The 13,846-nt window shown below is 35.1% G+C and overlaps 1 protein-coding gene across 1 annotated transcript in view; it reads right to left on the bottom strand.

The window, feature by feature from the left end:
- LOC104465284 (cytoplasmic polyadenylation element-binding protein 3-like) overlaps positions 1 to 13,523 on the bottom strand; it is an 82,380-nt gene extending 68,857 nt beyond the window's left edge. Inside the window, 2 exon segments of the mRNA XM_010078267.1 lie at positions 12,271 to 13,166; positions 13,393 to 13,523. Of these exon segments, the coding sequence (XP_010076569.1) occupies positions 12,271 to 13,155 (885 nt within the window). The 5' untranslated portion in view covers positions 13,156 to 13,166; positions 13,393 to 13,523.
- Positions 13,524 to 13,846: the final 323 nt, after the last annotated feature.

Below are 13,846 nucleotides of genomic sequence, written 5' to 3'. Positions count from 1 at the left end.
GTAGTTTTAAACGGTGCACGCAACATCAGTGATTTCTCCCTTGCCTAAAAAGAAAAACTGTTACAGAAGTAATATACTATTAGATGGTGAAACATGTCAGTAGAGTGTGTTCCTGTTTAGACAGAGAGGTAAGAAACTCTGCAGAAGCTTGCATCAAAACATTACTTGTAAACTCTGATGACAATTATGGTTGATTTTATTACTCGGAAGTCATGGGTACAGATTCATTTATTAGCAGCCAAATGTAGCAGGAGCCTCCAAGTTGAGGACCCTTACCATTAAAACATTGAACCCAGCCTAAAGTTTGCAAGATTTTATTTGAAGAAATTCTGATTCACAGACAGTTAACAGGTATATTGTCATCTTGAATTACCATCTATAAAAATACCACAACTTCACTTTCATTTTGTATTATAAAAATCCTACTTTTGCTTATCTCTGACTTTTGTTTCCTCCACCCTGTTGTTCTGCCTAAATCTTCCTTCTGCACAGTTAGCTGCTACTTAGGGCTTTGTGAGTTTTAAGAAAATTCCTTTCTGTTATTGTGACAGGTTTCACTGTTTAAAATTATTTTTTTTTAATGACAGAGGAAGAAACAATATGAGCCTAGAAACAATACATGAGTAAGAGAATTATCGAACAAGATGAAGTACTAGGTCAGACTGCTATAGTAACAATAATTTAAAAGTAGAAGGTATCTTTATAAGCAGTTTATAGAAAATTTCAAAACCGTGAAGTATGTTACAAACATTTGACAGTCTTGGTTATTATACATCTTAATGGTTACTACGCACATCAATAGATCTTATTAGATTTGATTACAAGCCATCTGTTAATCTGCTTGACCCTAACAATCAGTTAATACATTAATCATTTATTAAACCTTCACAAATGTACAGTTACTGTAAAGATCATGTGGTAAATGGTAGTAACACTAGCTACCTACATGTTAATTCATTAATGCTTTTAACAGATCTCCTTCACAAAGTAAAATACTGTATTAAAGGATCTGCCTAAAAAAAAAGCTCTGAGTACTACTGTGGAAAACACTTCCCTGTAAGGCCACAGGGAACATGGGAGTTTAATATATTAGATGTAAGGTTTCTGAAGTATGATCTGTTGAGTGCTGTAAGGTCATGTAACATTCTATGATTGTTCATGACATGTTGCTAATTCCCGACCTCATTTCCGGCTGCTTAGCACATGACAAACTTTACAAAGAAGTTTAGATTTTACATTCTAGGAGTCTGCCTGATAAACTAAGCAGATGCAAGCTCTCTTGTACCTCAATCAATACACAATCAGCAATATACAAACAGGAACTGCTCAGAGCAACTCAAGAAGAGCTTGTCATACCTGCATATGCGATTAAAAAAAAAATTATTGAACACAAGAGAAATGCATTACCTGAACCAAAGCACAAGTACTTTCTTATAAATAAGTGTTAAATTTTCCAGTCAAATTTTTTCAGCTTAACACTGCCTTTTTAATACTTAATTGGATGGTCTGGAAAGATTGACTTTTTTATATTTTTATGTTATAGGAAAGAAATTGAAAAATTTAAAGTTAGAAATAGAAAAGAGAAAAAGAATGACTGGATCCATCATGGTCACGACAATGGAAGGAAGGCTTGAAAAACTGACATGATCTAACACTAAACAGGGCACATTGCAATGCATCATTCTTAGATATTCTAAATTAATAGAGCAACTTTGCAAGCAAAATGAAACAAATATGTTTTTAACAAAAATATTTTAAGTATCGCCAGAAAAAGCAATTGTACAAATAGGGCATAAAAAAATAAGTCTAAAATTCCATAAAAGAACACCCTCCCAGGTGAAAGTAAAAACGAATGTATAAAGGATAACACTCAGCATAGCTGAGCTGAGAAAATGGTCCAACGACGCTTGGCACAAGCTCCGAAATTATTAATCCATTCCATGCCTTTTTTGTTTAACAGTCTAAACGCTTTCAGGGTAAGAATTGTTCAGTTGTATGATATGTAACTAAAACTAAGTGGCATTTCACAGTCAGATGCCAGCAAGAAAAAATTTTAGTAAATCATCATTATTACTGATTTTACCAGCAAAGTAAAATCTGAAAACAAAAAACTGTCAACTTGGTTTTAATTTTTTTTTTCTAATAAATAAGGAAAGAGGCCGAAGAAACCTGAGGTTAGCAGAAGAGATAAGAATAGTAAGTGTAAGATTAAAGAAACATCCAGGAGACTGTTCAGGATGTAAAGAAAGAGTTTGTAAAAAGTGAAAACCTGAAACTCACACTTAACACACACCTCCCCATTGTAGCAAGGTTTAGAACATAAATACATAAAAATTGCTTTTTTTTTTAATTATGACCATATAAAAGACTAAGCATAACAACTAAAAACTTTGAAAATTACAAAAAAAACCTGAAAAAGTAACTAAATTTGAAAAATAACAAAAAGCTGAATAAAAATGCAGTTATTTTGGTGGCTCTAGTTCCTATTCCTAAATTTAGTTTATCTACACATACAGTGTAAATAAACTAGACAGTAGTGATAATGTAGTCGTACTGATGGTACAGTGACGATTTAAACTTTTATCCTTCAAAATCAAGTCAAAATCACTGGGTTGGCCTTTTTCATTCTTATCAGGTAGGAATTACATAATCATTCAAGACGATATGGCAACTTCGTCCTTTTTTTTTTTTTTCCCTTGCTGATAACTAACAAACAATAGCAGTAAAAGCCTAAAACACTTCCATTGCTTCAAACAGAATGAAGCAGCAACGTTCAAGGAGGAATCATGAATTTCCATTTAATCCAAAATAATATTTTACCATGCAAGTGTTTTCAAATAAAATGTTTATATTTTTATCAACTTTAATAAGAATTCATCATAACAAATACTTCCATTATGTAATACATCTTACTCGCAAAGAAAAAGCCTTTACTACTCTGCGAACAAAATCAAGAAAGCTTCAAAACAAAGAAAATCACCCACTGAAGAGCCATTCTTATATATAGAAGATATTAATTCAAAAACATAATTATTATCGATAGCATCACTTTCTAAAGTTGCCTGACATTTCCCATTAAAAGGTCAGCTTTAAGTTACTTACAGTGTTGCCAAAAATAACTTTTTTAGGCTGAATCCTTTTTAAGATGAGCACCTCTCTCAATAATTCTTCTATGTAGGAAAGACAAATTTCACTGGAACATCCACTTACAATTATGACATAAAAGAAATTTAAATATATAAAAATGTCCATGTTAACGACATAACACTTTTCGTATTTCATGTCTGAAGTATTTTTCTGTCAGTCTGCGTGAAAATCCATTCCAGGTAACAGATTTTGAAAGCTGAGTGTGGGGATGGGGAAAGAAAACCAGTTCAGCATGTTTACACTAAGTTATCACTTGGTTAAAATTTCTAAATTTCTAACATTTAGAACTTCTAGATAATATTTCTGAAAACTCCATTCTCTCTGAATTTGTTTAAACCTACTTAAAACTCCTCATGCTATTTTAAGTTTGCAAAGAAGTAATTCCCACAAAGTAAGTGAACACAATTCAGCTTATGACTGCAGGAGTTTATAGGGCCTTCCCCTGTAACTTCAAGTTTTGATACAGAATGCAGAATAGGGAAAGCCAACTCCAATGAGAAGCCTCAGTAAAAAAGGGGATTAAAAAGCAGGAACAGAAAGAAGTAGAAGGGAGGTTTGAAAGGAGTAGAGTTGAACAGTTCAAGGCTGGATGAAACAAAAAAAAAGGGGGTTATGCCCACAAAATCACACTTCACCCAAAACTCCAATACATTGACAGTATGTGCTCTGTACACATCACTTTCATTAACTTTGTTAAACCAAGAACAAAGTGTAGAGTTGATCAAAAGACTCCAATATGGGTGATGAATCATGTGAAGGTCATAATGCTAACAAGTAACAGAATCTGTGGTTTTGCTTAAGTATTTTAGTTAAGCTCTAGGAAATTTAAAAGAAAACTGCAATTCCTGCAAATTTTGCAAAGCCATACACACACAAAAAGTTAGGAAGTGCAGGATAAGACTGCCTGTGCAATTTAAATTCTACGATTTTGCGTGAATAAACTATAGTTTCAAAACCATTTTTCCAACAAAACACCTATCTCACCCAGTGCCTATCAGTGATGTTTATGAATAATTAAGAGGCTGTTTGTATATATAAATTCTATGTTGTTTCTTGCAGAATTTGGAAAATGTACAGAGAAGAACGTAGTTGAAAAGTCTCACAATTAAGGAAATAAAATATTTTGCTTCTTTTCTCTTTCCTGATGAAAAGTTATTAAATTTTGAATAATTGCCATGTAACTTAAACTGAAACTTTTCACAGGTGACTATTTGTTTTATTCACTTTTTGGTGCCTAATTTGAGATTCACACAAGCAGCAAACTTAGAGACAGTCATTGGATGTTCTGCTTTCAGAGAGCTATATGCACTAAATATTTGGGGGGGGGTCAACCCACCAAAAAAACTTTTTAGTCTTCTCAGATTGAACATTGAGAAGAAAATTATTTCTCCAAACTCTGTGCCTCTTATTTACATCCGTAGAATAGAGAACACACCACCTCTTCTCCTAAGACTGTTGCAACAAAGCAGATCAATACCTATCCTGAACAGCACAGTGCTTCTCTTCTATAAGATCAAAATTGACAATTTTATCTCCGAGTTTGAAAAGCATGCAATAAAGAGACAAAGTCACATTAAACAAGGAGTAAAAGGAAGGTATCAATTAGCTGTGTTTTAAAAATGCTCCTGGAAACTTATAGGAAAAGACAAAATCATATAATTGAAGCTTATGAAAATTAAAATGTTGACCATGTTGAAGATGCACATGCAAAGTTTCTGTGGCATTTCACAACTTGCCTTTTTAAAATTCTAAAATTTACATGTAATAATAAAAAGATGACACAAATGAATGTCTATGTCTATAAACAAAAATAGTACATTCATCTAACTACTTTGAAGCACCTGCTTATTATTGGCATGTACAATATTCTAATAACTGCTTTAAAATGAATGCTTTTGCACTTCTCTTAAATTTCTACTAAATGAAACAAGGAAAAATTAAATAAAGAAGAAATAACAAAACAAAACATTATAATGGTACCCTAAATTTAGTTACAGAATGTATAAAATGTCACAATAGCCTAAAAACGGGAAAGTCTAAACATCGCTCCGACATACTTGTTAGAAAATGAGAATGGAAAACTGTTACATTTCAACTTGCATAGTCACTGAAAAAATAGGTTTAACTTAAGTATGAAAAATAGGCAAATTATCTCAATAACAGCAAAACCTACTTTGTCAATGTAGTTCTAAAGCAGGTGTTACAGAAAATTAATTACTATTGTTTTCTTGAGAAAATGAACTGCTTATACATACACAGATATACATATGTATATATTTTGCATATATTTATAAATAGGAAATTTGAAATTTCTGAAATTTTATTTCTGAAAATTTTATTTCTACCCCACCATAGCAAACAAGTAGGTTGAGATGAGAAACAGTAAGAACTACTTCAGGCAGCATCTTGCAAAACTAAGCACTTAACTGGGTTCACAATAGGCTAGAAGGGCACAACACCATGATTATCCCTGAGAGAAGGCAGTAACTTCCACATACTTCTATTGTTTCTCCCACTTCAAGATCATATAGAATTTCTTTACCTAGCTTTTGATATCTTCTGACAATAAAAACACGATCTTTTGAAGACATAGAATATGACTAAACAATCCTCTTTCATGCCTGAAGAATACAGTGCTCCATTTTCAGCACTTAATTGCAACTAACAATCATACATTAAAAGCTTTCAATATTGGTTTCTGGGAGTTAATAAGAAAGAGTCCAGGAAAATAGGGAAAAGAAAGAGAAAAGAGATACTTTTCCTATTTAAAATCTGCTAACTGCCATTATGCTTAAGGTCTTGAGCAGATCCTTTTCCTTAAATAACATATAAAATGTCACTATGATAAAAGCAAAAGCAAAACCAAAGCAGCATGCTTGTTTTGAAAAACAGTGAAGTTTTAAAGGTGTTTATTTCCTGTGGGAGTTTGTGCCACAATTTGGAAAAATGTTTTGATTAAATTTCTATGACAAGCATCTTTTATTTATGAACAGTATTTTCAAACTTGTAACACTATCTCAAGTGATCAGTAGGAAAAAGAAAAACAAATAAAGGCCAGAGAGCCTCTCTCAAAGGTCATAACTGGATAGTTTCGGTATGATTTTTTTTCTTCAGCCTAATTTAAAAGTTTTTGAAAGCACAGTAGTCTACCCAGTCCAAGCAAAATTCAGGTGTATACAGTTTAAGATCACTACACAACTTCAAACTAAGCAGTGCTATCTTTTGGCTTCCCTTTGGTATGCTTCAGCTAGGAACCACTCATAAGAGGCCTTAACTAAAGGACAGCTATTTCACCACCTGCTAAGAAATGAAAATGTTGACCATCCACTCTGCAAACTCATATTTCCTTCTTGAAAATCACCTGGAACAGGAAAACTTTACTTTTCCAGGTCTGTCTCCCTCTTACATTCAATTCACAACAGCAGCCTCCAGACAAAAAAAATGAAAACTGGGGATAATCCAAGAAAGGAAATAGCAAAATAAACTGCCATGCCCTTCACCACACCTCCCAAAGGAAAGACAAATAACTCATTTGTCAAATCTTTAAGACAAAATTACTGATTCATTGTTCTATACTAATACTAATAACGTTTTTAAGCAAGTCCTGCCTATATATGGAGCTGCTCAGAACATCAGCTGCATATGGAACTCACACCTTTCCTCTACCTTCACTAACTTTGAGGGCTTGTCTATGATTAAGTCAGTTACGTACATCAAAAGTCAGTAAGCAATACTGCTCAAATTATCATACTTTAAATACGAAAGTCATGTACTTTTTCTTCTATCCTGTTACTGTATTTTAATTAATCTGAAAACACAGACATTTAGAACTCAATCAAATTTAAAATGTAACAAAAACTATAAAATACTTCCCTACTACTAAGGCTAGAATATCATGTATTGCTTTTATCTGTTACACTGGAAGACTACTGAAATACCATTACGTGTTCTCACACTTTATTCAGAATCAGGCTACTTATTGTGCTAGTTAATAGTAACAAGAGAAGCATTTAAGACAAGAGGAGGAAAACAAAAAGTGGACTAAGTTACTCCCACAACAACTAGGTCTGTTTTTTCTTTTTTGTTGTTGTTGTTCATGAAGTTGCAGGCTGACAATACTTGTGTCACCATGTACAAAAAATTAAGATTAGACAGAGTTTTTTTCCTACACATAAGAAACAGTTTTCAAGATACCAGTAACGCTACTAAGTATGCCTACCTACTAAACTATCAAGAAGCCAGAGCCCAGAATGTTGAATTAAAATAAAGAAATACCATGTTTTAAAAATTAATCTTCAAATAGACTTACTGCATACAACTATTCCTGGTTGAAAAAAAAAAATAATCTAGATTTGAACAAAAACTTTAAAATTCCAGTTGCCAGGGTGTATTAGCCAGTAAAACTCCTTTACTCATAAATATAAAACTGTATTTGTTACACTCATGAATGTTCCAGTACTTGAACTCATTTTAATTCAGTAATAATTTTTAATATACACACACACATTTTTATATACATACATATGAGATATCCTAATACGCACTTCATGTTACTGTAGTATTAAGAAACAGAACTATGGCAAATAAGCTACAGCCAATTCATTGCCTGTGAAGAAGTCAGCACAAACATAACAAAATTGAGGTTAATAGTGTATTTAATATTCTTTTTCCTAGGACCCGAAGACAAAAATTACTCTGCATTAGTTCACTGCGTATGTGTGTATATTTATATGTATATGTGCATACACACATAATTTATTTTGAGTATCAATATGCAGTGGCATGAAGAAAGCTAAGTATGGGCTAATATCACAGGCCTGAAGAACTTCAAATGTTTAAAGAAAGCAGCATCTTAAGGAGCTGTCTATTAATCATCAACAAAAGTCACACCAGAATTATAAACTTTATGCAGTGGCCATTCCCTTGACCCTCATTTCACTCAAACAACTACAGTGTGTTTAGAACAACATATACAAAGTACTTATGCCTACTAATTAAATACTAACGTATTACTAATTAGTATCTCTGAATATATATTTATACATTTAGATATATACGTATATTTATGCATACATACTTATACACAAAATCACTGCATGTTTGGATTTGCATTTTAAGTATGAAATACTGAAGTTACATATATATTTATAAATTTAGCTTATAATTTTCTCTAGGTCCAGACTAATTCTTATTGAAATCAATTAGGAAAAAAACAAATACCAAAACACCTCCCCTAAAAAGCCTTTCTCAGTCTCCCTGCAAAAGCTAGCAGTAATGCTGCCAAGAATGACTTGATGTATGCCAGAATCTTCAGAGCACCAAATCGCTATGCATTTTTTGAATCAAAAATGTGCAATGGTGCATTTTTTATTGTTTCTAAAGAACATTATTCATAAAGCAGCAGAAGTTGAATAATTTCTGGGAAATCATTATAGTGTTGTTATTATTAAAAATACACAGGGTAGACTTCCTTAATTAGCATACTGGTCTCCAAACATTACTTCCTTCTCTATCTTCTACACTGTAAAGACAATTTCTTACTCATGCTTCCAAGGGCCTATTTCAGGCACTATCAATCCTCCTTACCCCACAAGCTGTGTCCCAATATCTTCATGTGGTCAAAAGCCAAAAGAAATACACTATTTACCTGAGAGAAGTGAAGGAAAAGAGAATTCTGGGAGGGGCTCAGAAGCACAAGATGACAATAGCTCTCTTCAAGCCCCATCTCTCTGCTGTAAAAAGGAACTGAACCGTTGCCCAGGACCCAGGGACAAACAGTTAATGTCAGCCGCAAATGCCAGAAAGGAAGATCACCTAGCATAATGACACAACACTACTGCATGTCACATGACAATCACAACAGATGACCTTTGCCTGAACAACTCAGAAGCCACAGAATATTCAGAGGAACAAACTGGCCACATTTCTATATTTCATATCTGGCCTTGTTCCACATCTATTCCTGTGATCTTATATCCAGCTCTTATTTGCTACATTACATTTCATTCTGGACCAACTGCTTCTTTTTTTCCCCCTTTCAACCATCAGCTTTGTATCTTCATTTTTTTTTTAATACAGTGCAATCAATTTTCCTCAGCAAGTATATGAAAACAGTTTCCTCAGAAACATTTTTAGTTGCCTTTCAACACCAATCACAAGGCAGACACCAACAGAATTCCTACCAATTGATATTTTAAATGTTCTGATATGTTCTGCAGCACAACTCCTTAGGACTGATGTTGATTTGTTTTGCCATACAAGGTGCACTAATGTGTTACTCAAATTCAGCAACGAAGACATCTGACATATTGTTTTATATACATGTTCTTAAGAGAAATATTTTCAAACTCAGTATTTTTCCCTAGAACTAAATATATCAGTAGCTGAGTATCAGCTGTCTTCAAATAGTACAGACTCAGAACAAACCTCAATTATATGTTTTCTGCTTAAAATTTTTGATCACTGCAAAGACCTGAACTAAAAAACAGGTATCACTGATGTTAATTCAACCAGTGAATATATTAATATTTTAATTTTTATTTAGAACATTTTGAGCTTCATATCTCATTAAGGAATTAATTAAATAAAAACAACAAGTTTTCAAAAGCTTTATAATCTCAACAAAAAAGAATGGGTTAGCACAAAGAACTTGCTAATGTGCATTAATGTGTTCCTCGCAACTCTGCTGAAAGGCATTTCTGAAGCAGATCAAAAATGCTCAGTTATGAAGGGTGGCAGATGTACTTGGATGAACCTGCCAGAATTACTTGATATTGCTGACAAGCAGAACTTACTGTGTCAACTGTGTCAACATATTGCGCAATTTCTGAGGGGAGAGGGGAAGAAAGAAAAGAAAAAGCCAGCCAGAACCAAGGGAGCAAATATTAAACTCTTGTATGAATTTGAATTTTATTCTTATCAATGTAACTGAACAGTTGCCTCCTATTGGTAGTATGGTTTCAAAACTTCTTTGTCAATTTGTTAAGTATAGAAGCAATCAACATTAACCCAGAGTACAAACCTGTACACAAAATTCAGTGGCTTGCATTAAAAAGAGCCTAATGGGGAAAAAAAAAAATAAATTACAAGTTTTCTCAGTTTCTGAAATCAGACTGTTATTCCAGCTGGTCCTGAGAGTAGTCTAAGTATTTGCTTTCAGTTGAACAGGAAAATACCAGGTTAAAATTCCCAGAGAGAAAAAAACAAGTTTCCAAAATTACATATTGGCTAATAACTTAGCTTTTCAAAACTTTAATTTTAAAAAACTTTTCTTTAAAAACATTTATCTACTTTTTCTTTTTTTTTTTTTTTTTGCTGGTGATGACTAAGTAGATGCTAGTTTAATTTGTGACAACTTACAGTCACAATAATAAAGTTGTGTACTCATTAAAGAGGTATCTCACTGACAAAACCACAGATATAAGACCATTTACTGTTGTTTTCACTACTAATTTAAATTTAACAGAATTTGTAATGCCTTACATGTAGACAATTTAAATAAAAGAATAATTATAAATTGAAACACACTTCCCCCTCTTAAAAAAATGACTGGAAGCTATATTCTTTTGTTTTTGTGTTGCTGTGCTCATGCAACATAGTAGTTTCACCAGGCATATTGTGTGTCTGAAGTATAATCTTTCTCCAGACTTGAGTGCTACAGAGACATTGACCAGCAGTTCACCAGAAGCCACTCCGCCTTCACTGAGGGTAGCCAATAAAAAATTAGCAACTCTCCCTTTAAACAGAATGAAGCAGCAAAATGAAATTTCAGGGCTGACTATAAGGTGCCCTCTTTGAATGGGACTGGAAAGTGCACAGGAATGCATATATTTTACTTCAATGATCTCTTAAAGTCATGGGGGGAGGGGAGGGTTTGGTGGTTTGATTATTTTTACTTTGTTTCTAATACTAAGTGTCAGTCAATCTAGATACTATCGGTACCCTACTGACAAGTCAAAAATGTTTGAGCGTTCATACTTTGTTGCAAAAGCAATTATCTAAAGAGAAAGCATATATGAATGGTTTTACTGTATTTCAAAACAGAAAAATTTGATTTGTCTGAAACTAAAAAAGATAGCCTAGAAGAAATTTGAGATTCACTATACCTTGTATAGATATAACTGCAACTGCATGCTTTGCTTTTTTCAACTTAAAAAGGATTTCACACCATGACAGGTTTCATTCTGCATTAAAATTGCAAATCTTCTATGTGGCCCAGTTTCAGCTGCAATTGATCTGCTTTGTTTTCATAGATTAAAAAAAAGTGAAGGACACTGCAGCTTTAAATATTTCAGAGCTATGTAGCTACTAAATAGACTCCATTGCAATATGGCTCTGAAGGTCGTGTCCTATTGTCTCTTTTCTCTGCAAATATTTTGAACAGCATAAAATGGTTTATTTTATACAATACCTCCCTGCCATTTCTAAATCACGTCAATTGTATTAGGCATTTCCTTACTGGAAAGGACAGATACGCCCCTCTTTCCATACACACCCACGCTGCTTCTAGATGTATTCAAAACGTCCACTGTGAGTATAACAGCAGGGTGTACATATCAGACAGCTTTTCATATGTATACATTACGTGAACAGACTCCCCACTAAATCCCACTGCAACATAAGGACAATTAGTTATTTCAATGGTGATAAAATAATTAACTGGATTTCACATCAAGAAGCATCTTTGGTTAAAATTAATGTGCCAGTTAGAAAAATTAAGCCAACAATTTTAACATCTCCAGCTTCTCACAAATGGGAGAATATGAAAAAAATTGTAACATGCAGCACCAAGAGAGCATAGTCTGACAAACCTGTTTTTCATGAATGAAGGCTAGTACCTTCTGGATGCTAAAAAATAACCAACAAAAAACCACAAAGCCCTGTTATATGTAAGAATAAATTACAAGAAAAATAAGACTGTAAACCTTAAGCCAGAATTTGGAATCTTTGTGTACGTACCCCTAGGATCAGCAGCCCCACTTATTTGATAAAAGGTGACTATTCAATGCTAATATGAGTTACAGAGATGACTCTCAGATAAAACAGTAACTTGATATACACCCTTGCAAAAAATACAACTTTGTGATAGCTGTCACCATGTAGAAGGTGCATGTAGTCATTTACCTGAAAAGGCAACAGATTGCTGCCATTGTCCGTCCTGAATGCGTTGTCTTCCATCCAGGATTTGGGGGTTAAGGGTGCAGCCCGTGGGAACTTCGGAGGGGCAATGACATTGCTGGAGAACGGTTTTTTAAGGGGGGAAATGGGATTGAGGGGGGAGGGTACACCAACCCCCACTCCCACGCCGACACCCACTCCAACTGCCCTTCGAGGGTCCCTACCAGCCTGCAGCCCACCCCAAGGGTTGGAGGGTGTACTCCAAGCTGCGTTTTGATGGTTATTCCAGCTGGAGGAGGAAGAGGAGGAGGCAGAGGAAGAAGATGGTTTGCTGGTCATGATGGCCTGATGGCTGTAAGCAGCATTTCTCTGGGCAAAAGGTGCCTGATTAGGGCTTACAGGCGACCTCCTCTGCTGCTGCTGCTGAGCTTGCTGCTGCTGCTGCTGATGTTGGTGGTGTTGAGTCTGAGCTAGGCCAATTTGTGGTGAGAAAGTGCCACCAAATACAGGGTTGACATGGTGTGGAAAATTCTGGAAAAGCATTGTCCCATTGACCGGAGTAATCCCTTGGAAAAAGCTATCATCCACTGTGTTTGTGGTCCCTGTAGACCAGGTGCTGCCAAAGGAGGGAGACAAGGAGGTGCCGGCTGCAGGTTCTTGTTGAGGCTGGTGAAAACTCAAGCCAGGCAAAATGGGAGACTCCATCTGCATCTTCTCCTTGCTATTTTGGGAAGGAGCCGATGTGCCGATACTAGTCACTGAACTGCTGTCTTCTGGTTTGGGTGTCTCCGATGAGATGGGCGTAGAGGGGGCTTCTGCTGAGTTTGGATCTTGCTGCTGCTGCCGCTGCTGCTGGGCTTTGCTTTTGTCCATCAGTAAATCATCCTGCATGGTTTGCGCAGCTGAAACAGTAGGGGAGAAAACCACAAAGACAGATTATTAACATTGCCATTCATACCACAAACTAGGCTGTTTTAATCATTTGCCGGCCAAAAATCTCATCCTATTGCTAGGGCTACGCTACAGCAAGTTGGAAGGCAAACCCGTAATCTGCCCCCTCCCCCATTTAGGAATATGTAACCTTTGATCGTGCTAGATTGCCTTTAAAATATTTTTAAGATGCTTCACCCTTTTTGATGCCTGGTTTCCCTTCGGTCTAAATGACAGATGTGCTTATAGGGCAGAGATATACAGCAATTTCGCCACGTCTCTTTTCTCTTACACCGGAACTCAGAGCTCTCACCCTGCAATGAGAAACTGATTCTGGTTCCTGTTTTTCCAAGCACCCTCCTCCTCCTCCACCTCCTCCCCCTGGTTATTTGCATACGTCAATAAATACTGCTGCGTCCTTCAGCAAGGTTAAAAAGACACCAGTCTTCACTGTTCTCCACCCCCTTTTCTATTAAGGGATTTTTAAAGGGGCCGGGTACCGATATTCCTTAATTAACAAACAAGATTTCAGTTATTGAAATTTATCAGAGAGAAAGCACACACGGAATCTCGCACTGATACGGGAGCAGTTCTTAGCTGCACAATCGTTTTCTGGCCTTTTTTTTGTCGCACAGCTCGCTGCTTGCTTAGA

Source organism: Pterocles gutturalis, unplaced genomic scaffold (assembly GCF_000699245.1).
Source record: "Pterocles gutturalis isolate BGI_N339 unplaced genomic scaffold, ASM69924v1 scaffold34968, whole genome shotgun sequence".
Classification (NCBI taxonomy): domain Eukaryota; kingdom Metazoa; phylum Chordata; class Aves; order Pterocliformes; family Pteroclidae; genus Pterocles; species Pterocles gutturalis.
The sequence above is the reverse complement of the archived record's forward strand: the minus strand, read 5'-3'. Positions and strand labels throughout refer to the sequence as shown.